At 36.3% G+C, this 26,373-nt stretch overlaps 2 protein-coding genes and 1 non-coding gene across 4 annotated transcripts in view; 2 read left to right on the top strand and 1 right to left on the bottom strand.

Moving 5' to 3' along the window:
* Positions 1–387: 387 nt before the first annotated feature.
* On the bottom strand, positions 388–460 carry trnar-ccu. Its single transcript has one exon. It is a non-coding gene; the product is annotated as a tRNA-Arg (tRNA).
* A 470-nt stretch (positions 461–930) lies between these two features.
* Positions 931–14,162, top strand: ttc26 (tetratricopeptide repeat domain 26). The gene is made up of 18 exons (XM_005797489.3): positions 931–1,201; positions 1,357–1,500; positions 2,227–2,319; positions 2,463–2,577; positions 4,561–4,610; positions 4,732–4,877; positions 5,641–5,812; positions 7,546–7,620; positions 7,721–7,823; positions 8,745–8,800; positions 9,549–9,602; positions 9,705–9,768; positions 9,853–9,941; positions 10,103–10,186; positions 10,265–10,334; positions 11,806–11,912; positions 13,614–13,747; positions 13,889–14,162. Exons 1-18 carry the CDS (start codon positions 1,199–1,201, stop codon positions 13,998–14,000), a joined length of 1,671 nt encoding a protein of 556 aa, XP_005797546.1. The 5' UTR covers positions 931–1,198; the 3' UTR covers positions 14,001–14,162.
* Positions 14,163–14,580: 418 nt separating this feature from the next.
* Positions 14,581–26,373, top strand: part of LOC102229841 (ubinuclein-2-like) — a 30,563-nt gene continuing 18,770 nt past the window's right edge. For both annotated transcript variants that reach the window (XM_023333696.1, XM_014476129.2), the window contains exons 1-5: positions 14,581–15,933; positions 16,588–16,701; positions 17,893–17,994; positions 19,505–19,615; positions 21,731–21,834. In XM_023333696.1, coding sequence (XP_023189464.1) covers positions 15,631–15,933; positions 16,588–16,701; positions 17,893–17,994; positions 19,505–19,615; positions 21,731–21,834 — 734 coding nt within the window. In that variant the 5' untranslated portion in view covers positions 14,581–15,630. The remainder of the gene's footprint in view (positions 15,934–16,587; positions 16,702–17,892; positions 17,995–19,504; positions 19,616–21,730; positions 21,835–26,373) is intronic.

Below are 26,373 nucleotides of genomic sequence, written 5' to 3'. Positions count from 1 at the left end.
GTCATGTCATTATCCTGGTCATAAGTGGCGTGTGAATGGATTCTTCAAGATTTTTCTCTTCTTTACATGATCAATATGGCACAGCTTAAACATAACTTTCTACACAGAGGTAAAATTAGGTTTTCTCTGAAATTGCGTCGTAAAAAGCATACTTTTTAAACTTATATTTGCCACAAAAAATAGAAAATTGTGTATCACTCCAACTTATACACTACTTTGAATCTCTCATTGGGATTTAAGGCCTTACTTTGTATGTATTACATCACGTTGGATTTCAATATATCACATCTGCACATAAGTAAATGTTTGGATGAACTTGAAATTTTAATATGCGAAGAAACAAGAACAATATCTTACAAATCAGAAAGATATAAAAAAAAAACGACACACCCCAGATGGGACTCGAACCCACAATCCCTGGCTTAGGAGGCCAGTGCCTTATCCATTAGGCCACTGGGGCACCGCCTATATTTAACCACAACATTTAAATTGAATCTCCAAAGCAGAAACGGCGAAATTGCTATGTTTCCTACATATATATGGATTGATTGTCGTCCGTAAGACGCAGGGTGCGTTTGTTTCTTCATCTACACCAAAGTCAAAACAAAGAAGCAAAAAAAAAGACTGAAGCTCGTGGTTGCTAAGCAACTAAGACTAAAACAAAAACACTGAAAAGTGAAGCTCAACATGAGATAGACAAGATATATTGGTTTTCCTACAAAATATACCCCCGTTAAGATATTAGATTTTTTAAATTTTCATCGCTAAGCTGTTTGTATAACCTGCGCTGGATTTTCTAAATTTAACTCAGTGGGAATAACACACAACAAGCAACTGTGAAGCTGGAAAACGTCTTTAAATGCTAAACTATTTTTGTCGTGCTTTTAGCTTGAAAGGTTGTCAACGGAAACTGTAACTCGTGCCGCGGCCGTTACAGCTTAGCTCATAGCGAGCTAACGTTACTAAGAAACAATTTAGCAAATCTGCTGTAAAGGAGTGTTTAGAAGATGGCGATAATTTTGTGATTATATTTTGATTTTTGAAAGCTTTATTTGATTTTCTTTTAAAAGATATAACTTACTCAAAATTACAGCGATATATTTAAGCGGCGCGGAGTTGAACATAAGAGTGTTTTCCGTTACCCTAGTGATAAACAAGACTTAGCTAACACTAAATTCCTCAAGATATACACCTCGAAATGGTGAGAAAACTTGTTTTTGCTGTTAATGTTCGAGTGTAACTATCATGGAGGAGGTTTTATTCTTGGCATAAAATTAGTATTTTTGGGCATTGTCACATCACCATGTAATAATCCGAGGATGACTATGCGCTCATCATTAATATGTATGTTGTCAGATCCTGTCACGCGTGAAGCCAGCTGTGGGAGAAGAGACACTGGGAAGCATCAGTGATAAAAAGAAGAAAAACAAAACCAAGGTCCCCAGTTTGGAGGAGTACCTTCAGCAAAGAGACTACCTGGGTGCCTTAACGTTGTTGGAGGTAATGCATCTCCCAGTGATAAAAATAATAAAACAGATATTTGAAAAGATTTCAGTGGTTTGATAGAAAATTGCAAACGTTTTTGCTGAAATATTCATACTCCTTGATACTTTGTCACATAATAACCACATATTTTAATATATTTCTTAAGTATTTTATGCGATAGACAAACAGAAGCCCTTAGTAACTTTGGAGGAGCTACACTATAGAAATTGATAACTCGGGTGGGAGAATGTTAACAGGACAGCAATTCATTTTGTTCTCCCTAAATCTGACCTGTATGGAGATATGTCAAAAACAAAGACATTGCTGAAAGGAAAGCATAAGAAATATTATTTGTAGTTTGTCATAAAACCAAAACTGTACTTTTTTAATTACATCTAAGCTAAATACTTTGAAGAATCTGTGGCAAGACTTAAACATCCAGCTATATAGCCAAAGCTATTTTGCAAAGAAAAACGGCCAAAAAATGTGGTTTCCCTCTATTTCACATTTATGTTTGACTTCATCTGTCACATACAGCTCCTATAAACACACTGAAGTTTGTGGAAGTAACTAGGCAAAATGTATAAGATTTAAAGGGGTAAATGTAAATAACTTCCATGAAGACATAACCTAACAAGCCAAGCTCAAAGTTTTAGTTTAACAATTACAAGAAATTGGAGATCTTTTGTTTTTTGAAGAGATGGAATATTATTTTTATCTGAAAGGCTGTTTAATATTTAGTTTCAGAGAAGCATTGGAGAAAAACATGAGAATGCAGACCTGTGGATTTGCTACTGTGCATTTCACCTTGGTGATTACAAGAGAGCCATGGAGGTAATTCTTTTTTCCCCTAAATTACTTTTTTTTATCAGGGCATACAAGATGTGAACAACATAGTAGATATGTGCTTGTATATAAAATCATTTTATTCACGGCTCTGACTACATATGTATTAAATGTGTACCATGTTCTGACAGGAGTACAAATCTCTGACCGAGAAGCCGGATTGTCCTGCAGAGGTGTGGGTCTATCTGGGCTGTGCCCTGTTTTTTCTGGGGCTTTATAAAGAAGCTGAGGAGGCAGCATCGAAAGGTACCGACTTCAGCAAAACTCCGTTAGCATAATGTTAACTTTTGCTTAGTTTTTAAGATCTTTTATTGTACATGTACGATTTAGCATGAAAATGCTGCACATACTTTTAGTTTAGTAGACACTCATAAAGAACAATGTTCAAAGCAATTACTTATTTATAAAACAGAGTCAGTTTCTGTGTGGAGGCTGCATGTTTTCCCTGTTCAGAAATGGGAACATGACACCAGGAATGTTCAAGAATATCTTGTGGTTGCTACAGACTCGTGGCTTAAAGGATTTAGTGGGTTTTCTCTGGGTACTCCGACTCCCTCCAGCAGTCCAAATGCATACAAGTCAGATTTATAAAAAATTTGCTTCAGTTGAAGGAAGCGTGTAAACGGAACTGAAAATAGGAAGAACTGATTAAACTGAAATCTCATTATCTAAGAATGATTTGGGGCAAAATATGTTTTCAGCATAGACCTATCCTCACCGGTTTGAAGGAAACATAATAAGTTACCTTTAAGGCACTTTGCTGTTTTCATCTGGATGATGAGGGTGACTCTTCAGCCTCCCTCCTTTACCTAAAGTTTCAGAGAGCTTGATTTAAGGTGAAAAAGATTATTAGGAGCCTCCTTGTCTTTATATCGGTTCATCTGTTTTGAGTTAGACCATCAGATGAGGGCTGATAGACAAACGTTCATGGGTTTGTTCATCTCTTCCAAACATTCCTTACTACTTGCCGTTACTTGTTTGTTTCTAATCTTCTTGCAAACTCCATAGTTATCGTTTCTAGAGAAGGATAGTTTGGAATCGACTAATTTTTTCTTGAATGGGTATAAACTGTGAAATAATTAAATATTTAAATGTTTTTCTACTTGAATGAAATGCATCAAAACTAAAAATTCCTACTGTTCTCAGTCTTTAAACACACTATCCAACAGGGTGGATTATGATTAACTTTTTTGACTTTAGTAAAAATCAGACTAACGTTAGGAGCATTATACTTTGATGCATTATATCCAAAGCAAATTAATTCTTAATTAATTTCTCAATTTAATTAATTTCCTTTTGGATTTATATCTCTATCCAAGTTCTTGTGGCACATTTTTCACTTATATAAATGTCTTCAGCATCTGTGAATTTGCCATGTAATAATTGAAACCTTTTATTTGTAATGATCTTCTACTCCTCTTTGTGGTTTGAATGGCATGAAACCGTATCAGTTACAGTACTTACTAAGGGTGCACCGATTTATCGACGAGCTGATTTATTGGTGTCGATTTCCTTACTTTTGGGAGATCGGTGATCAGCCGATACTTGCATGTGAAGCCAATCTTTTCCCCCGATCTTCTCTGCCTCAGCAAAGGTCCAGACCATCAGGTCATGTCTGCAAGTTTGTAGTCACCCACTGTTACCAACTCAGCAACTTTCTTGCTATATTTAGGGACATTTTAGACAAAACAAATTGGTTTCGGCCAAAATCAGAATCAGCAGGTCAGACTTTTTAAAGATCAGTAATTGCAGATGGGCCAGAAAACTGCAATAGGTGCACCCCTAGTACTTACACAAGCTACTTTTGCCTGATATTAAAATTTAAGTAATGATCTGAAACATTTATATATGTGACAAAAAAGCAAAACAAAAGACAGTTGTTATCCACAACTTGGTCATTAGATGTCAGCAAACAGTTCCTTTCATTTGTGTGAGTTAATATAAAAAGTAGTCTGACTAAATACAATTTCAGTCTCTTATCTGTGACCCAGTTCTCCATTATTTTCTACATGTCATGTCTAGCTAAGTTGCTCAATTTGTTTCCTCAGCAATGGCAGTAACCAGCTGGTAAACACCTACCAGTGATGTTGTGATTTCTGTATAAGAAGAGTTTAAAATGATCCTTAGTCTCTAATGTGACTATTGGAAACAAAAGAGTGATGCTTCCTGATGAGTCCTGTCTTTATTCTTTATAATCTTTATAATCTTGTCCCCTCTCGCTCTCTGTAGCACCGATGTCCCCCCTCCAAAACCGGCTGCTGTTTCACCTGGAGCACAAGGTTTAGCAATTATAGCTTCTTTTTGGCTTCATAAAACAGTCTTCTTAAAATGTATTCAGTTCACTCCAGTATTTGTATTTTATTTTGTGTTTTGATCTCTTCCTGTAATGCTGCGTTTCAGTTTAAGGATGAAAAGCGACTGATGGCCTTCCACCAGAACCTGGAGGATGTGACAGAGGATCAGCTGAGTCTGGCCTCCATCCACTACATGCGCTCTCACTACCAAGAGGCCATAGACATCTATAAACGCCTTCTGCTGCAGAACAGGTCTGAACTTCATCTGTCCTGTCACTCTGAAATTAGCTTCACAGTCCTGCTGTTCCAAAACCACCGTGGCAGATGAGAGGTTTTAATGCTTCATGGACTTCACACATTATGGAGCAAAACTAAATTCACACCACTTGAACTTTTTCCTGGTTTGCTGTTACAGTGACAGACTTCAATGTGCTTCATTGGGATTTTTCACAGCAGACCAACACAGAGTAGTGCAAAATTATGAAACAGCAGACAAATTATACATATTTTCAATACTTCTTACAAGTAAAAGTCTGAAACTGTGGCACATTTATCCTCATTTACTGGTGCTAGTTATCACTTTTATTACTGTCGCAAAAAATATTGGATATTTATCATAACCACAATTAATTGTACGCAGTATTAATGCTGTAAAAACTGCTCAGATTGCAATAAATGCTAACTTACTATGCAATGACATACATGCGTGTCCATCCTCTCAGACTATGGAGAGGCTCATTCTTTTCCTCCCACCTCATAATTATGCTGTTCATTGTGCTGGTCCATCATGTCAAATCCAAATAAAATATGTTGAAGTTTGTGGTTTTAAGGTGCCAAAAGAAAAAAAAAAGTGAATACTTTTACAGAGCACTGCAGCTTATATAAGCTTTTTTCTTCTTCTTACTGTTAGATTCCTGTTTGATCCGACATTATTCAAAGTTTAATCAGCATTTCATCTTATCTTCTCCCTAAGCAGCATATTTCTTTCCCCTCTCGCTCCATGCTGTGATTACAGAGATTACCTGGCTCTGAAAGTTTACGTGGCTCTGTGTTACTACAAGCTGGACTACTATGATGTGTCTCAGGAGGTTCTGGCCGTGTACCTGCAGAACATCCCGGATTCAACCATAGCTCTCAACCTCAAAGCCTGCAACCATTTCAGGTTGTACAACGGCAAAGCAGCAGAGGTACTAATATTTTATCTACTAAATGTTGATGAAGCTTAAAGGTGCAACTAAATTTAGCAAAAGAAGTGAGGAAAATTAACTTTTGGTTGAAAATTTCTTTACTGTAGAAAAGCTTGGTTGTAATAAATCATTTACTGCTTCCAAATCCTCTCTGCTGAAGCCAAACATCTTATTCTTATACCTTTAAGTTTAAAGAAACAAAACATATTTTCAATTTAATTATTTACTTCACAGTAGTGCCTAAAAATATTAGCCTCAATGTTGTAGCATGCTTTTCATATAGCCCCCCTCTTATGGGGGCTATATGAGTTGACTGATAAGGGATTGAACTACTTTGACTATGTCTATCGCTAAAAATCTGATGTAAAACTACTAAATATTTTACATTGTAGTTTGAGAAATGTTGAAATACTACCTGCAATGTAAAAAGTAAACTTATTTGTATACTTAACTACAATTTTATTATATTAAACTTTTGTTTTTCTTAAATCTTAATGTTTAATTTTCTAATTTCTATTGGTTGTGATTGATTTTTCATCTAACCAGACGAAAACAAACTGTCTGTGATTGGCTTAAAGTTGTGATTACAGTTGTTTGCATGTTAAAAAATGTACTTTGCTTGTGAAAATCACATCAAATGTTGCATGTTTTTTGACCCCACTGGCTTTCCATACATGAGAAGGAGAGAAAGAGTTTATTGGAGTTTAACGCGTGGCGTAATAAGAAATACGTATTGCGCGAACGCGTGTGAGATTTAAATAAACACACCACAAATCATTTGCTTACGCTGAAATCAGTCTCACTGCATGCTACAATTGAGTTTTTGAGCAAAACTGGAAGAAAAGTGAGGATGTTTAACCATCTCACAAGGAAAAATGAGGATGTGACTCCTCCTCATGCATTTCATCTGCTTGGTGTGGCAGAATGTCCTTCCAGATTTCCTTCAGTTTCCTTGTTTTTCCAGTGACAGGGATTTTGTGCTGCAGCATAACACTTCCTCCACCAAAAACTGTGAAAGAGAGGATGTTGGGTCTGACCAACATACTCAACTTTTCTGTAAATGTGGCACCATTTAAAGGGACATAAACAGGCTTTCCAACTTAAGTTTTATTACTTCAAAGAAAAAAAAATTCACCAAACAAAAATTTCCTACATTTTGTCTTAAGTTTATTAAATGTTCTCAAGCATATTAAGATTATTTTAGTACAAAAATATGTATCTTTTGCATTCCTTGTTCATGTGTGTAATTTTATTCTTCTATCATGTTCGAAATAAATAAAACATGTTTGGACATGGGCTGCACAGTGGTGCCTTGCAGCAAGAAGGTTCTGGGTTCAATTCCCAGCCTGGGGACTTTCTGCATGGAGTTTGTATGTTCTCCCTATGCATGCGTGGGTTCTCTCCGGGTACTCCGACTTCCTTCCACAGTCCAAAAACATGACTGTCAGGTTAATTGATCTCTCTAAATTCTCCCTAGGTGTGCATGTATGGTTGTTTGTCCTGTCTGTCTGAAACGTTCACTGGACATAGGCACCAACACCCCTCCCAACCCCACTAGGGACAAGGGTGTTAGAAAATGGATGGATGTTTGGACACAAACCTCATACTTTATATATCTTTTATTAAATGACCATTGTACACAAAATAACAAAGTAATTGCTCCAAATCAGTAGCTGTCCTTTTGGAATTGTTTACATCTTCTGTTTTATTTTGTGTTGCCTTTTTGCTCTCAGGCTGAGCTGAAGAACCTAATTGACATCTCCTCCTGTTCCTTTGAGTTCGCTAAGGAGCTTATCCGACACAACCTGGTAAGCTTCCCATTATGTCCGGCTGCGAGCGCGGAGGACTGTATGGAGGCATACAGCAGGGCTGGTGCTTCCTGTCTCCCTGAACCGCTTTGTGCTGCAGGTGGTGTTCCGGGATGGGGAGGGCGCGCTGCAGGTGCTGCCGCCTTTGATCGATGTGATTCCCGAGGCTAGACTCAACCTGGTCATCTACTATCTGAGACAAGGTGTGCACATACATCGCAGCCATCTTAGAAGAAGACGCGGACTAGAGGATGTGACAGGAAGATGCTGTTGAAAATGAATGGTTTGGGAAGATTAAAATACGGCTGCAGAATAAAAATGTGAAATAGCCGTCAAAAGAAATGACGTGAAATCAACAGTTTAGGGGGAAAAATATTAGAAATGTTCTGGCATCTGACTTCACACACATTATAACCAAGGATGTGTCTCTGTTTGGAATAAAGAAACTTTTTTCACTAGAAATGCACTGATCAGGCTGCACTTTGAGTTCTAATTCAGAGTTTATTTTTCTAACCACTGTAACACATAGAGGTTGAGAAAAATCTGCTGCAGGTTCTTTGCCAGCATTGGTTGTTTTGATTTTAGAAGTAAAGATAAATGTTAAAGCATCAAAGCAGTTTTCTTAAACCTTTATTTGAGTTTAACTAAATAAGAAATTACATCAAAATAATTTGATGTGCTTCAAGACTCACCACAGAGGGAGATCTTTGTTTAGATGCCTTGAACAAATATGGGAAAAATAAATTAATAAATTGTTTTATTCTGCATTTCTATTCTTGAATTTTGGCACATTTTGAATATTTCTGTCTTTACTACAAACCAACTCAGTGAAACTACTTCTGAAATATTTTCCTTTGATTAAGATTGAATTTTTTGTATTTTATATATAAAATACAAAAAATTAAATAGCTGTCTATTTAATTTTTTATGATTTTAAGAGCCTCATGTGTGCACACATGAAGATCTTCTGCTAGTCTTTGTTAATTCCAATAATTCTCTGCAATAATTTTTAATTATTGCTGTCTTGAACTTGACAGCAATATAATTGACTTGAACTTGTTTAGACTTTCTGTCTCTTTCTCAGAGAAGTCTGATACTGACATTCTCTGTTTTTATATTTCTAGACGACGTCCAGGAGGCTTACAACCTCATCCAAGATCTGGATCCCGTTACCCCTCAGGTGACAATCAGTTTTAAACGTTTGAGTCTCTTGTTACTTAGAAATGACGGCACTATTTGTTTTCCAATCTTTTTCTCAGCTCTTACAGGAAAGAACATATGTTCAATACAGTCAATTAACAAACATCATTGTATCTTAATACACTGTGTTTTATTAAGGCAAATGTTCATTTTAATGCTTGAGAATAAAGTCCTGTTCACGTTAAATGTTGTGAACATTTAGTACACAAAAACATTTATGTGATGTTTAATAAAATTCATTATCAGATCAGAAATTTTGTTTGTGCAATTTGAAACAGGAATTTAAATATTTCTAAAGTAAAATAAGTTATTTTAACTTGATAATGTGAGTAAAATAATAGAGAAATGTGGGTCTTTAACCAGGTGAGGGCAGTTTTTTTTTCTTCCATATTGTGAAATAATTATTTAGTTTAAATTGCAGCATTAAGTTAAAACTCACAATTCAAGATTAATGAACTTAAAAAAACAATGTTTAGACAACTTGTCTCTTGTTAAATCAACTTCATGAACTTTAATTTCTGAGTCAAAACTAGAACAGTTTTCCACCTGCTGCCTTAAATTGCATTTTCAAGGCAGCAGGTGGACTTTTATTTTTAATTTAAACCACCTTCAAAAGTCTTACAGTGTACTATCAATGGATCAGAAAGACCCCCCAAAATGATAATTGTTTCTCATTTTTACAAATTCTCCTTCATATGTTCGATCTAATATTAATGTAATTGTGATAGGAGTATATTTTAAAAGGAGTTGTGAATGCTGCACTTGGACTAGAAATCGGATCAGTGAGTATTTCTGATCATTTTTTTTAAAACGCTTGCATGCCAGTACATCTGATCGCTTTGCGTGTGAAACAGCTATAAGTTTTATTCTCCTGTATTTTGAAGAGGGATCACCTAAAAATCGCCCAGCAGTTTTTTCAGTTGGTCGGCGGCTCAGCTAGCGAGTGCGGTAAGCCAGATGAAATTGTCTTCAGTATTATTTTTGAAAGCCGGAATGTGTGAACAGATTTTTCTCTCTCTTTTTTTTTTGCAGATACTATCCCTGGCAGACAGTGCATGGCCTCCTGCTTTTTTCTCCTGAGACAGTTTGAGGATGTTCTCATATATCTCAACTCTGTCAAGGTTAGTAGAGTATCTGTGTTGCTTTTGTGCTGCTATAAGTTGGAAAAAGAAACCTGGTTATGAAGCATCACCTTGAATGATAAGTGGTGCTGAAAGTGAATCTATTCTGGTTAGTTTTTTTTTTTTTTTTACGACAGTAGTTTAAGCTTTTTTCTTTTCAGAGTTACTTCTACAACGATGACACATTCAACTTCAACTATGCTCAAGCTAAAGCGGCGCTCGGAAACTACAAAGAAGCAGAGGAGGTACTTTGATTGAGCCTTCTGCAGACGTCAATTGATGTTGCTGTGCTTTTTTTGTGCTTATTTTTTGTTCCCTTTCAGGTTTTTCTGCTCATTCAGAATGAAAAGATCAAGAATGACTATGTTTACCTCAGCTGGCTTGCTCGATGTTGTAAGTATAGAAGTAAAATTTATGACGGTACACTTAATCAGCAATATATAGAGCTTTCTCACATTCTTTTCATGTTACAGCATTGAACATCAGTGTGTTTGATTGTGATACACCAAGAGAAAGCTGAGAAAGCTTGTTAAGTAAAAGGAAGATAAGGAGTTTTGAACATTTTGCAAATAGGCCCCTTTTCTCAGATACCGCTAAATAAAATTCAGTGCTAGCTGCTGGTTTGAAATGTCCAGATGTGTCTAATTGAGCCTGAGTATAAATCCAGCTGTTCTTTTAAGGCCTCAGAGGTTTTCGAGAGAACGTTACTCAACAAACATCAGACTTCACAAATGTGGCTTTTAAGTCACAGCTGTAAAAAACTAACTTTAAGCCAAGTAGGAAATACAGCAGACTTTGGGAAGAAAAAATAGATAATGGTGGCAGCATCATTATCTGTTGACAGAAACCCTCAACATGTGTAAATCCAGAACTACTTTATGATGGCGTACATCAGGTTTTCTGCAACCTGCGGCTCCATTTTCCGCTCTTTGGCTTCTCCATTGTGGCTCTTACAAAACCAAAAAGAAATTGACATTTTATGAGTTTTTTCATAAGTTCTTAATATCTACAGCAGGCTTTTAAAAGTAAGTAGCTTCAAACTATGCTACTTACTTTATGCTATTTATCGAAAAGGCTCACCTCATTCTACAAAATAGTTAGTTTTTTTTGTCAGAAAATAGAAATAAATTTGAGTTTAATTTTGTTAGCTTTCATAATAAAACTTATGATGTAGTACATGATTAGAAAATGTTTTTATTTTTTAGCAAAAGTGTATTTTCTTTGGTTCAGATTAAAGCATCCAGTCAATTCTGGACCTAAATTAATTTGAGAATCTGTGGTTTGACTTTAAAATTTATGTTCTTAGACGTTCTCCACCCAATCTGACTGAACTATTGTCCCTTCACAGTTATGCGCTACTTTGTGTTGGTCTGTCACATAAAACCCCTATAAATAATGAGCATAAAAAGATGTGAAAAGGAAAATAATGCTAGTTCATTTTCTTTACTAAAAACCTTTTAAATGTGTCAATTCACTTCAGATTTGCTTGTGCTCAGACTTTTACAGATTATTTTAAATTTTCTTTTTGAATGCGGCCTGACTCAGATACCTTAACTGAATGAGGAATCACATCTGAGAGCTCCTTTGTGCGGGTTCACTGTGGCTTGGATCTGAATCTAACATCGCTGCCAGATTTCTAGCCTCAGGCCTGCATCGAATTTAAGCTCTGTCTTTCACTCTGCTGATGTTACACTCAGCAGAAGGAATGGATATCTTCACTGGGGCATTTTTCTTCTTCTCTTGGCCTAATTTACAGCAGTAAAAGCTGCTCATGGCCTCCATTATTTCCCAAATTTGAATCTTCATAAGCTGAGGCTGCCTGTGAGCGACAGATTGTTGAACTCACTGATCTTATTCCTGTCAGACATAATGAACCAGAAGAGCCAGCTTGCCTGGGAGCTTTATCATAAAATGGGCACTTCCTCTGATTCCTTCAGTATGCTGCAGCTGATTGCCAACGACTGCTACAAGGTAACACCCTCCTCTTTCTTCTTGCCTTTTCTTATTCCTAAAGGAGAACTTAATAAGAGATCATCTTGAAATTTCCTTTAAGGTCAGCTAAAGTTTTGTTTGAAGAGCAGTTTTATATAAAATCGATGGTTTTTTTTTTAGCTTTTTCTTTTTGCTTTTAGCAATTTTAGTCTGTATTTTTTTATTTTTCCAAAAAGACATGACTTTTTTGAGCTTAGTGATGTTATTTTCTCCTCAAAGAATTACCTGGAGTGTTGCCTAGATTCTTTTATACATATTTGATGAATCCTCCCCCACTGAGCTCCTTCAGACTAGCCAGCAGTAATTAGCAAACACCTGGTGGAACTGCATTTGCTGAGCTCATTATTCAAGCTCCTTCTCAGTGAAACGCTGGTAAAAATGTTGTTAAAGGGTTAATAGAGGAGCCATGTTGTGATGACTTCCTGGAGTTTTTAAAGAGGCAGAGGCCCAATTTTAAGGAATTAAATTACAAAGTAACATTTCCCTTCACTATATAAAATTTTGAAGGTAACACAGGAACTTAATTGTGCTGTAAAATGGCACTTTGTGCCTGAAAAACACATAGTACTGCCCCTTTAAAAATATATTGCTTTACTGATGGTATGTTGCAAAGCTTTTTGTTCGCGGAGCGGTGCATGATTTTCATCAGGACTGTAACTAATTTAAATTACAGCATCATCTCCTTGGCCCGTGTCCAGTGTTGTGAGCAGTGTTTGGCCTCCTTCACATTTTTATTGGTCACACATAAATGTGTCTGAACACCAAACCAAGTTTAATATCAGGCACAGATAGCCTTAGGAAATACAAGATGCTGTTTCTAACTGATGAATTCATTCATTAAGGTTTTAAAAAAGCTATACATGCCAACCTGGCCTTGTGTGAAAAAGTAATTGCCCCATAAACCTAATAACTGGTTCTGCCTGCCTTGGCAGCAACAGTGGTCATCAAACATTGGCAAAGAGCCTTTTATGTTGGCCTGCTCTTCCTTGCAGAATTATTTTTCTGCAGCCACTTCAGTGGGATTTTAGCATGGTTAAGGTCATAACAGCAATCTGATATAAAGCTGCAGTATGTAACTTTTATTAAAAAAAAAGATGTGACCGTGTAATATGAGACAGATAACCTGTGAGAACAACAAACTCACCTACCGCCTCCTTGTGTTCCTACTGCCATCTGCAGAATTGCAATCACTTGCTGAAAAGAATTGGTTCTGCATTTATATTTAGCTTCCAGTAACCCTGAAGAAGTTTTATGTTTACTTCAAAAGACTTGACGACAGCGTTTCTCGTTGGATGACAATTAGGAAGAAGTGATGGATGACTCAAAATTTAAGTTTACATATAAACTTCTTTATAACTTCTTTTTTTTCATTTTTATTTTTTAATTTTGACATGTAGTTTAGCACATCGGGCTCAACAGATACAAGTGGTATTTACCAAAAAATACAAAACAGCCCAATTCAATTAATCAGTTTGAAACATTGGCTTATAGCCGATCCCTATCCCAAAGAAAAATAAGACAAGGCAAAAAACAAAACAGAAGTAATAAAAAAATTAGTCTTGTGTAATTGTTTTCAAGGAGTTTTTCCATCTCTGGAAAAACTTGTCAGCATTCCCATATACAAATGTTTCCAAACCCGGACTTTGCAGATCAGATCATGGTGACCATGTGTTGTTTCAGATGGGCCAGTTCTACTATTCTGCCAAAGCATTTGATGCCCTGGAGAAGCTGGACCCAAGCTCCAATTACTGGGATGGCAAAAGGGGGGCATGTGTCGGCGTCTTTCAGCTCATACTGGCAAACAAGGAGCCCAAGTATGTTTTTCTCTTCCTCCTGCAGTGATTTTATCATCTATTCTCTTGCTGGAGTGGGTGTGATGTCATTTAAAATAAACATGACACATGATGCATTTTCGATCCAACCTTGTTTCCTTACATATCCTGTTTGTTCTGCAGGGAGATGCTCAAGGAGGTTTTAGTCTTCCTGCAGAATTCAGGAAACCCTCAGGTTGAATACATTATCAGGATCCTGAGAAAGTGGGCCAAAGACAACAGAGTCCTCCTCTAATGACACAGAGGGAAGGCTAAGTGTGTCACATGAATGGATCTACACATCACAGAAGGAAAAATGGTTCACTATCTGCTACAAGGCAGTGATTTGTATTAAATACTTTGATTATTTCTTCTCCTTAATGTAATATCATTTATGAAATATGACTTGCTGAAATTATCTTTCTGGTCTGTAATATTTTTTTATGAGTGTCTGTTGTTTGTTTTTTCTTGCTCAAACCTAATTTTCAGGAAAACATGGACACTCAAATCTCTGAAACAGAGGAGGAAGGAAGATCTTCCTCAGACTGGCGACCGAGTGTGTTAATACACATTTTTGTTCATATCTTTTGTTTAATGAATAAAACAAAATTATTTTTGTTGTTTAAATTACTCTATTTTCCATATGTAAATAAAAAATAGGATTAGAGTTTAATACGTGCACATTTGTTAATAAAAAACTGAGTATTTAACATGTCCTAATTTTTTCACATGACTGTCTATGATCAAGTTTAGGGGTAAATATGTTAAAATCTAATCTCTTGATTTCACAGTGCCCAGAATAAAAGAAGTAAGATGACTCCAACATAATATAATTTTGCAGTTGCGGTGTTAAACATTTGAGAGCATTTAGAGAAATTTTAAAACCATCAAAAAGAATTAAAAAAGAAACAACAGGCCACTCCTGCATTTCTGTCGGATGTTAAAAGTTTAAGGTAGTGCAGTAGCCCACCTAATCCAAATTTAATAGGTGTTTTCTTGATAAAGCCAATTACGTAAAATCTGAAAATGAATTTCTTTATTTAAAATTGAGTCTGGGAGGACTTGTTACTTATTATACTTGGGGATTAATTGGACATTAAACTATAAACTAAAAGTTTTACTCTAGGATTTTGCAACAGGTTTATCTCGATTTGGTTTCTGCCTCAAGAAAACCCAACTTTTATTTATAAATGTGAACGTGGTTTATTGCATCGTTAGGGGTGTCCCTCAGAAGGTTACTGTAAATACTATTGCTTTATTAATTCTTTATTTTGGAATTTGAGTTTAAGGTTAAGAAAAAAAAAGTCCCATTCAGCTGCGTTATGTTTAGACGAAAAGAAAAGCATCAAATGAAGGCAGTTGATCTCGGCATTAACAGCCGAGCATGTACTCCACGTATCCCACAGCCTGTCCTTCCTGCAGACACTTTATAAAGGTCAGATTAGAGCTCAGAGTGTTGTTATTATCGCCCGTTGTGGCGGGGGGCGGGCTTACGAGCCGCTGTGCGCTGATTGGACGTGATGCACTCCCCTGTGGCACATGGTTCCGTTTTGTGTGTACGCGCATGCGCAGCGACCCCTCTCCGCTGATATTTTATTTACTCCCGAAACCCAAGATGGCTCCTGTGAATGTCTCAGCCCCATAGCGAACCGAGGATGAGAGTAGCTGCTGAAAAAACAACTTTCCCTCGACCGTCGCATCCCCTGGAGTTCAATCCGTATGCTGCGGAGGAGGCTCTAACGCCCGTCTAGGCCCCGAGCAGCCGTCGGAGCACAGCGGAACCTTCTTCAGTCCACCAATTTGGAGTAGTTTCGCGAAGTAGCTCTTCTCGGCGTCGCTGTCTGTCCGGAGTGAGGTTCAGGCAGGCGGGCAGGCAGCTCATCCTAATGGCCGAACCGAGAAAAGTGCAGTTTGTCACCCTGTCGGCCTTCGCAGCTGGAACAGCCGCGGAGTCTAGGAAACGCCGGCTGGATGAGGAGGCCGACTTCAACTTCGACAGAGCCGGGGAGGCTGAGGCAGGCGGCGGGGCAGGAGGCAGCGCCAGTAACGGTCGTCTCGGTAAAACCGGCGACAGGGACAAGGCTGCTGCGGAGAGGAGGGCGACCGTGCGGCTCAACCTGTCCCTGTCCGAGCCCGACGAGCGAACCTCCGCCGAGTTTAATTATGGCGAACTTATTCAGAACCTCCAGGTAGGTTCCTCCGCTTTCACTGTTGGCGGACCATGGGAAACTACTGCCGGAGTTATTTTACACCTCTTGGAAGTGTTTATATGGACGTGTCATAGTAAGTTAAATGGGGGAAGTGCACCTTGTCCTTCCGTGGAATAGCGTGGCTGAAAGTGACCATTAGTACAAGCTCAACACAAAGGCAGCAGCGGTCCACTCTGCAGCTTTTCAACTTTAGTAGCGCTCTGCAGATTGTAGTGTATATAACAGCGCTATCTCCTCCTGGTTGTTTAACGCATATAGTGTATGTCATGTTGCTACCTGTGTCCTTTTCACTCAGACTTGCCCAGCAACAGCCCAGTCACTCAGCCATTATGGCACTTGGAAATGCCACATGCAGTTTGGCCCTCTGGCAGCGATGAGACAGAGATGGAGGAGCATTGTTGATGAGCTGGGAACGCAAATACGTTTTAACTGTATGCAGCTCTGGATGATAAAGTTTATTTAATATGAGAGTTTAAAAAAAAATAAATAAATAAAAAGACTGCTACTCACAAATGAGTGCACATCAAAATAGAAGCTGCTTATTTGGACACCAAAGCGTTATTTGACTGCAGTTTAGTTGTTTTAGGTATTGAGTTTCTTCATCCTATTTCCGTTTTTCAATGTTTATTTCAGAATAAAAGCAATCTTCCAAGTCTGACCTCCTCCCTCAACCGCCTCAATGATGATGAGGAGGAGCGTGAGCGGCTTGAGGTCGAAGCCCTGGCAAAAAAGTTTGAAAATAAATATGTAAGTAATTATTTATCATTATTAACGGACTCACCAATTAATCCACCACAGATTGAAATCAGCCAGATTTTTTTAGACTGACTTTTACGTGATCAAACTTAGGAAAATCTTATTCTTTTTCTTTATCATTGAGTACATCAGAGCCTGAAAGCTGCATGTACTTTCATGCACTTTTTAGAGTTGATTAAACCCTGAACACTCTGGGATAATATACACTTGATATATAAAGGGAGATAATCTTGAAATTTCTTTACTTTCTATAAGATTGTTGTGGCTGGACTTTTAAAACACAAAGAGAAACGGAGGAAAAGTTGGGTTTTAACCAGCATAGATGAACATGTCTGTGTTTTCAAAAGTTAGAAATACTTTAATGTTTGACTCTAAAGAAACAAAACATAGAAAATGTTTTGAATATTCTTTTAGCACTTTAGTTGTTGCTTGGCAACAGACTCAACAGTAACAGATACTCGCATGCAAAACATGAACTTTAATTGGCTAATTATTGAATGCTACTATTTTCATGCATCCAGCTTTCTTTTTTAAAAGAGCATACAGCTCTCTTAAAAATTAAGAGACCACTTAAAATTATCAGTTTCTCTGGTCTTACTTTTTTTAGTATATGTTTGAGTAAAATGAACATTGTTCTTTTATTCTATGAACTACTGACAACATGTGTCTGAAATTCCAAGCAAACATCTAGTATTTATTTGCAGAAAATGAGAAATGGTCAAGATAACAAAAAGATGCAGAACTTTCAGAACTCATATAATGCAAAGAAAACAAGTTCATATTCATTTAGAAACAACAATATTAATGTTTTAACTCAGGAAGAGTTCAGAAATCAATATTTGATGGAATAACCAGGAGGTTTTCAATGGGCTTCAGTGCAGTGGGCTCTTAATTTTTTCCAGAGCTGCATATATATCTATATAACATGGGTTACACACTTTAGACAGGATCTTTATTTACATTATAAAAAATTCTGCTTTTCCAACAATAATCCAACAACAACCTTAAATGAAAATATTAAACGATCACAACACAAAGGTCAAATAGGTGCCATAAACAAATGTTTGTGTTTCCTGAAGAAAAATAAAAATCCCATATTTACATCAATCTGAAATCCACGAATTTTAAATACAAAACATCATACTGTCTGGCGAATCTTTCTTTTTCGTATTACATTTCCAGGGTAACACGGGTATGAAGAAGAGAAAAGACCGGATGCAAGATCTGATTGATATTGGGTTTGGTTATGATGAGACGGACCCATTTATAGACAACTCTGAAGCTGTAAGTACCATCAACTTCATGGCATTGGCAAATTAAACAGCTGCTTATGGCCCCCACGCCAGCAGGGGGTAACCAAGTGCACTCTAATTATTAAGCCGTATTTATAAATTCACGAGTTGTTTATATTTATGAAAAGCAGTATTCAGTTTGATTGTGGGAGTGCACCGATTGATCAATTGATTGGCCCCGATTTCCTTAATTTATGGCTGCTGTTATTCTAATATACGTGCTTTGAAGATGGGAGGGTCTTGCTGTAACTGCAATCCGATTGTTAATGGAGCAGCGACAGCACGTGAACGCACCAAAGAAAAAAGTTGCTAGATTTGTTTCTAGTTGCTAGTTTGAAAAAAAGTCGCTAAAGAAAACTGAAAACTCGCTAAATGTAGTGACAAAGTTGCTAAATTGGCAACAGTGTGGTGACTATAGTTAACCGCACAAGTGAAAAAGTGACCTGGTGGGCGAGTCTGTCAGTCAGCTTCTCTCACTGTAGAGCAAAAGGAGACAACGGCTGATTTTTAGAGCTTTTCAGAATTAGATTGATTTCACATGTAATTATCTTCCAATATTGCAAAATTAAGAAAATCTGTCCGAGTTAGCGGTACACCCCTGCTGCATTTGCAGTTTCCTTGATTTGATTTATTTATTTCAAACAGGTTTTTAAAAACAAGAAGACAAGCAATCAGTAGGACAGAGAAAACATGTGCTTACTTAATCAAGAACAAAATAATTAGCTTAGCACTGACTCACTCATAACAAGACAAAAAATCTACGGCTAATGATAATAGTAATAATGACATTTTTAAAAAACAAACTGACATACAGCATCACAATAATAACCAACTCTTTGCCATTGTATACCCTATAAATTCTTCTTAATCTGTGTTTTGGATGCTCAGCTGCTTTCTTGTGTTGAGGTATGCATCCTCCTGCTTCTTATTAAATATGCTGCCCTGATGTTTAACAACATTGCGTTCACAGACAGTGAGCGCTAGGCTAAAGATAGCCTGATGTCCCTATTACAACCAACCTGAGACTGAAGTTAAAAACAGTCGCTGGAGATCTATATGCTTCATGGATTTACAATGTTTCTTTCCCCTGACAGTGTTTTATGCTCAGTATTCAGCTGTAATAGCTGAAATTATTCCACATCCATCGAGTCTGTGCCATTAAATGAGGTTTGTTTAGGTATTTTATCTGCGTTCGCAAATTGTCAGCACCTTTTCGTCTCAGATTTTCTTTGTTCTGATTCATGATGGGGGAAATGTTTTTGCATGTAGCCTGGAGATGTTATAATCCATGTCAGATCTTTATTTACTCTGCTGCTCCATTCATTTTTGCTGACCAGCGGAGGAGCAGAGTATGCTTTTGTGAGATGTTAACAAAACACATTATCAGTTACTCCGATGTTTTTAAATCTGCAAACAGCGTTTGTTGTGTAAGTGGGGGTTTTGTTTTCTGCAATCCTGTGAACTTAACGCCACAAACTGTCTTCCATTGTTATTCTTCCCAGTATGATGAGCTGGTGCCTGCCTCCCTGACCACAAAGCTCGGGGGGTTTTACATCAACACGGGCACATTGCAGTTCAGAGCGGCCTCTGACTCAGAGGGAGAGGAGGACAAGGTGAGACAAGTCAAACACAAGCTTAGCTATACGTGAAGAATTCAGAGCAGTTGTTCTGGAAACCCGGTTTGTTTGTTTGATATGCATGTGAAAGGAGAATAAAATAATGGTGAAAGGAAGTACATGGTGTTTTAATTGTCGGGTTTCGCCATACAATTGGACGCAGTGGGATGGCGTCACTGTGGCAGAGGTAGTTAAAACGCTGCCCAGTGGCAGGAAGCCAGATGTGGATGAAGTTCAGCCTCGCATGCTGTAGATCAGGGAGGTCAAACTCTGTTTCATTTTGGGCCGTATCAAAAATCTCAAAGGGCCCTTTGTGTCAGAATGTATAGATAAAACCCATGAAATTGCTGAAATATAAATAAATAGCTGCTTCAGGATTCAATAAAGGTTTCTTAAAGTAAAATATTGAACATCTTTTCAAACTGACCAGTCCATCCAGGATTTTGCGATTGTTGTTGTGGTTTTTCTGCAATCAAAATCACAGATTTTGTGGTGTTAATTTAGAAATATTTGTAAGGACTTTGTACAATATTTGCACTTATATATGTAACATTTTATTAATCGCTGTATCAGTCACAGAATATAACTTGCCATCCAGTTGAGCTGAGGCAGCAGTCACTTAAACCCAAAGTTTTTGACCAATTTTGAGAAAAATGTCAGTATAATCAGAAAAAATGTGGCAATCTGTTGATTTTGTGTGAATTTTGCAGATTTGTGAAAAAAATGGAGGAACTTATTGATGTCATTCGGAGTCTAAAAGGCCACCTAAAAAGCTACGGTGGGCCGGATTTGGCCCCTGAGCCTTGAGTTTGATACATGTGCTAAAGACTCTGTTAGGGCTGGGCAACATGGCGCGAAAATAAAATCTCATATTTTTTCATACAAGATCTGATTTTATTAGATTTCCCTTTCTTTTTTTATTGCCTTCTTTTCTGAAAAAGAAATTGCAAATGAATATTAAGGTCATTTAACGAGAATTTTAGTTTAGTTACAAAAATAGTCTCAAAATTATGCAATTTTACAAGAACATCTTAAATTAAGAGGAAAAAAGTCGTTTTAATTAGAAAAAAGCTTCAGTAGATATTACAGTCTGATGTAAGCAGCTCTGTGTGCTTCATTCTTTTTTTAATCACAATATTTTGCTGTTCTATTGTAATAAAAATGATGATATGCACTATTTATTCCTTCTTTTTTGGTAACTGTTTGACTGTGTGTCACAGCGAACAAAGCTCCACAAACACAAATAACTGCTCTAGAAAAACATTCCCATTTGTAATATTCTTCTTTAGGACACCAGTCACATAAAAACTGTGTGATTTGTTCACTAGACTGCTCACAGTAACTGCATTTAATCATATTTTCAATATATTGACATTTATTGATGCTCTTATTGCATGAACAGTGGAAAAATAATCAAATTAACTGTCTTGACCAAAAGAATATCACTAATTGGAGTTTATCAGGACAATAACAAATCAAAATTCTCATCAGGATAAGAATTTTATCACAATGCCTGATAAATGATATAATAAATGCCTGGTTTTACAATAAATGTAAAACTTATAACAAAGAAAATTCACAAAATGCTCAGCGTTCCTTATTTAAATTTTTGGAGTTCTCATTTGATTACATCTTTATTCTCTTAACATTATAACTTTTATTATGGTAATGTTATGACCGTATTCTTGTATTTTTTCTACTTTATTGTCATCGTACATCTTAAAAAAAACCTTTGTTGTAGAGTTGGCTTGAGTTGAAAGTTCAAATAAATAGCAGTAAGGTAATCAATCTCAGCTATGGAAACCCATGGAGAGCAATGGTGAAAAAAAAAAAATCCAGATTAATGGATAAAATTAATAGATAAAATCAATTAATCACCCAGCCGTAGAGTCTGGTCATTGTGGGCCTGTTGTGTGGCAGATTGGGTTAGTGGTCCCAGATTTTAAGACGGGGGACTGGAGTGTGTTTGCAATTTGATTTGCACTCATTTTATTCAATATTGTTATGAATCACTTCCATCTGTGTCGAGTCAAAGAAAAGAAGGACAGTGGAGATTTAATCCTCCACTTTCTTCTCTTCACTGTACATAAATATGTCATTTATCTGTTCCAGAAGCTGAACAATGACAAGGAGCAGGCGATGAAGAAGAGGAAGAAGATTGAAGTGAACTGTGTGGAAGAGAAGAACCTGACGATGAATAAAGTAACAAAACAAGGGTAAGAACTATTTATCTAATGTGTTGTTCAAACAGGACATCATAGGGACCAAATGCTCTTGGTGTTTAAAAAATTAGATATACATTTTACATTTATATTTATGTCATATAAATGACAAATGCTTATAAGTGATGGGATAATATTTATCAAAAAATCAATGAAGGAAGCTTGGGGAGTCTGTGAACTATCTCATAAGTTAGTTTATTTCTTTTTGTTGCTGATTTGTGTCTTCAAATGTAGCCACAGTGGAAAAGGGCGTGGAAAATTAGTCCAGAATAAAAAGACGCTCACATTTTTTTTTCCTCACTGCCTGAAGTTTAATCAAACCAAACTTTTCTTGTTTTAGGTCAGTCCGAATTATCAAAATTATTATTTTTATTGCTGGAAAACGTGACGAGAATGTCTTTTTTCTATATTTTTTGTAGCTTTCTTCAGAACCAGAAGTTTATATACAGAATGACTGCTGTCTTTTTAAACAGCGAAGGAAAGCCCAGATGATGATGATGTCATCACTTTAGAAACTTCTGATAGGTTAATTGACGCATTTGAGTCAATTGGAGGTGCACCTGTGGATGCATTTTAAGGTCACATCTGGAACACAGCATTTTCTGGTTTCTCACGGTTGGAAATTTGAAATAAACAAGTCAAGATATCGGGAAGAGAATTGTCTGGTTTATCTTTGGCAACAATTTCTTGATCATTTATAGCAAAAGATGGATCTGCAGCTAAGAAAACATCAGTTTTTGTAGATTTTCAGCATGTGAACATGGCAGCCCTTTCTATTTAACTTAACATCGATACAGTTCGGAGATAATCTGTTTGTTTTTTGGATTTACCAGTTAATCCAAAAAACAAGGACATTGTTTTTTATTTTACAGAATTTGAACCAGGTGAAGCTAAAACTATTTGAGTTCTTGGTTGAACACAGTTACAAATATTTTTTAAAATCTTAAATGCAAAATGTATACAGCTCTGTAAAAAATTAAGAGTCCGCTCCACTGAACCCCATTGAAAACCTCCTGGTCATTAAACCAAATACTGATTTCTGAACTCTTCCTGAGTTAAAACATTAGTATTGTTGTTTCTAAATGAATATAAGCTTCTTTTTTCTTTTTTTGCATTATTTGAGGTCTGAAAGCATTGCATCTTTTTCATTATTTTGACCATTTCTAATTTTCTGCTAATAAATAAAAAAATTTTGCTAGAAATTTCAGAGACATGCTGTCAATAGTTTATAGAATAAAAGAACAATGTTCACTTTACTCAAACATAAACCTATAATAAGTAAAATCAGAGATACTGATAGTTTTGAGTGGTCTTTTAATGTTTTTCCAGATCTGTTTATGTACAGTTTTAGCTTAATTACTGCTCTGAGTGTGATATTCTTACAACAAATGGCCTTTTTTGAGTCTGTACACTCCAGTTAATAACTAATTAATTACTAATTTAGTTGACAATTATTTCAATATTGATAAATCACAATTAATCCAATTAATTGCTTAAGCTGTAATAGAAACATTATGAAACCTTTGCCTAATGAGAATGTTTGTTTAGCTAAAACAGCTTGTTGAAATAACTAGAAAACTGTTTGTTTTTTTATTTTTTTTGTCTCAGACAGCTGTGCTTCACGTTAGCATTAATTTTTTCCCTTAAATGGACCTTTTTTTTGAAACTCTGAATGTTATGTGGGCCAGTGCAGATACACATGGTTCCTTTGGTTGGTTCTTTTGACCCGATGCTCTCTGACTTGGTCCTCTGCCGCTCATGAATGCTGACTGAGGCTCGCTCTGAGCTGCTGTGACAAGCCAGCCACCTTCAGGAAAATTCTCTATTATCCACACTTAAATATGCTGAATACTCTGAGACGTCAACACTCTGAAAACATTTTCTAAAAATAGCAGCAGCCATTGTGGTTGTGCCATTATGAAACAGATGATATTATATATGTGTGTGTCAGAGAGATGGATCTTTGAAAGCGAGCTGCACGCTAATCCCCCACATTCCCAGTAGCTCTCTGCTTTCCTCTCGGTTGCTTTTGTCAGCGCGTGTTGAGTTCTCGGTGCACACGCTCCTTTCTTATCAGGACGTCTGAGGTCAGCTGGTGTATTTGTTAAAATTTCACAAGGAAAACTGCAGCAACTCGGTTGTCAGACTTCACAATAGCCACTCAGATATCATGGTTTGCTCAGGGATTGAAATGGGGCTTGGTGTTGCTCACTTGTGGGTGTTTTCAGCAGGAGACTTAACTTTTTAAATGGAGTTAAGATCCGGTTTGACAGCTTTCTGCCTTTTGTACATAAAAATTAACACATCAGCATAAATTAATGAGACAACTGCTCCACGGTTAGGCATAAATTTGGAACAAAATATTGCATAAAAGTAGGGCTGAAATGATTAATCATCACAGTCAACAAATTTAGTAATCCATTAAATGTTAACTGGAAAATACAGACTCAAAAAAAGACAAATTTCTGAAATAACACAGTCAAAACTGTGCAAACATTTTATATTTAACTTAAGAAAAAAAATCTTTGTCTGTAAATAAGGTCTACCCAGAGTATTAATACTTAAAACTGTCTAAGTATTAATCCCAAAAATACTTGTAGTATTACTACCAAAAATAATAAAAAAAGATCAGCCCTGCACTGTTTGTTTGACCGTGTTAAGTCAATCAGAAACAGATAATCTTTTCATATGTTGATCTTAGAAGTATTTTTATGCTACAAATGATCAAGCCTACATTAAATGCAATAATACAGCATTTTAGAAAGTAAAATGTTTGTTTTCTTCCTTAAAAAAGAATCATTTATTTTGCATTTTTACACATTTCTAATATTGTATAACATTATCTTAAGTAGTTAAAAGAAAAAAAATTGTTTTATCCGATTAATCGTCAGAATAATTGATTAATCAATAACTAAAGTAATAGTTAGTTGCAGCCATATGTACGTTTTTTTTAAATACTAACTCAAATTAATTAAAACTTAAAGACTCAACACTTTTCAGCACCGTCTTCTGCAGCATCTGTGTGACCTCATCTATATCTGATTTAGCATTGCTTCATCATGTCATTGTTTACAGCCTTTAACTTCCCAAAACATTCAGCTTCTGGCCTGTATGCTACCATAACACATCTGTTTCTGTCACCGAATAGCTGCTGAATGTTTGTAATTGTCCTGTTAAAATCTCAAAAGCAAAAGAAGATGGGTTGGACTTAGTATTTGGAGAGATATTGTGTTTCAAGTGCCAAGCATTCATGCTGCACGTATATTTAGTGAGTTGGAAGGACTCTCACTGCCTTTAATGCTCACACCCGATAGCATCACAGCTAGCATATTTTTAGTAGCTGAGATGCTAAAAGGTCATGAAGCACGGTGGAGAGATTGGGCGTTTCCATTAAAGGAACATTTTCTAGGAAACAGTTTAGTTTCTCTGGAGGCATTTTTACCTCTTGAGTTAAATGTTTGTTTAAAATTGATATGATTTTATTATAAAGCTCTTGTATTTGTATGAATTTATCCTGACAATATTGTCTGTATTCTGCTAATATTATGACTCTTTATTAAAAAAATCTCTACACTTTGTCTACGTGTAGCCAGATATCTGGGAAAATTTCTGTGCATTTTGGTTTTGCATCCATACTAAAACTCAGTTTAATATAACTAAAAATGATTATTTATAAAAACTCAGACCAAATGAAGATGTGAGAAACTTTGCCTCTATAGATGGGGAAATTAAGATTCAGGATCTTTTTCATTACAGCCTGGAATAAATGTGCTAATATAGACTGCAAAAACACAAAATCTTACCAAGTATTTTTAGTCTGGTTTCTCGTGCAAATATCTTAGTACACTTGAAATAAGACAAACTACCTTAAAAGTAACTTTTTAGCAAGATACAGAGGCTTGTTTTCAGTAAATAAATCATTAATATTAATGAAAAAGTACTGGCAGATTACTTAACATTTTTCCCATATGTAAGTTAATTTATCTGCCAATAAAACAAGTACTTTATCATCAATTTTAAGGAATTATTTACTTAACAAAAGCCTCTATATCTTGATGAAAAGTTACTTTTAAATTAGTTTGTCTCATTTCAAAGTTACCAAAATATTTGCACTAGAAACTAGACCAAAAATACTTGTTTTTTGTGTTTTTTGTGTTTTTCCAACTGGCATTGTCTTATGTGTTAATAATTTTATATTTTAATACACTAGGGAAAAGTAGTTTAACCTATGTATCTGTCCACACAAATAAACTTCCTGGCATCATGTTTAATTCCTAACAGGAAGTTCTGGTTGTTTTGAAGCAATCTGATTGGCTGACATAGCTTCTAGCTTTGTGCTACACTGCCCCCTATGGGTTTGGCATGCTTAACACAACGCTGAGGTGCGTCTATGAGCGAGTTCATGTCAAAGAAAACTTTTCTGAAACCAGTCTGTTATTTTTATTGTAAACAATGTGGAAGTGTTTTTTTTGTTATAAAGACCCAGCTGTGTGTGTATAAGGCCTCAGTTTGACCTTTATACTGTCATACTGT

Source organism: Xiphophorus maculatus, chromosome 5, assembly GCF_002775205.1.
Source record: "Xiphophorus maculatus strain JP 163 A chromosome 5, X_maculatus-5.0-male, whole genome shotgun sequence".
Taxonomy (NCBI): domain Eukaryota; kingdom Metazoa; phylum Chordata; class Actinopteri; order Cyprinodontiformes; family Poeciliidae; genus Xiphophorus; species Xiphophorus maculatus.
Note: the sequence above shows the minus strand (reverse complement) of the source record. Positions and strands in the feature narration are given on the sequence as shown.

Excerpts from the sequence above, each read along its gene's own strand:
- ttc26 (XM_005797489.3), top strand. Across the intron at positions 8,801-9,548 it reads TGGATCCCGTTACCCCTCAG|GAGTATATTTTAAAAGGAGT; the intron begins GTGACAATCAGT and ends TAATTGTGATAG. Across the intron at positions 10,187-10,264 it reads ACTACAAAGAAGCAGAGGAG|GTTTTTCTGCTCATTCAGAA; the intron begins GTACTTTGATTG and ends GTTCCCTTTCAG.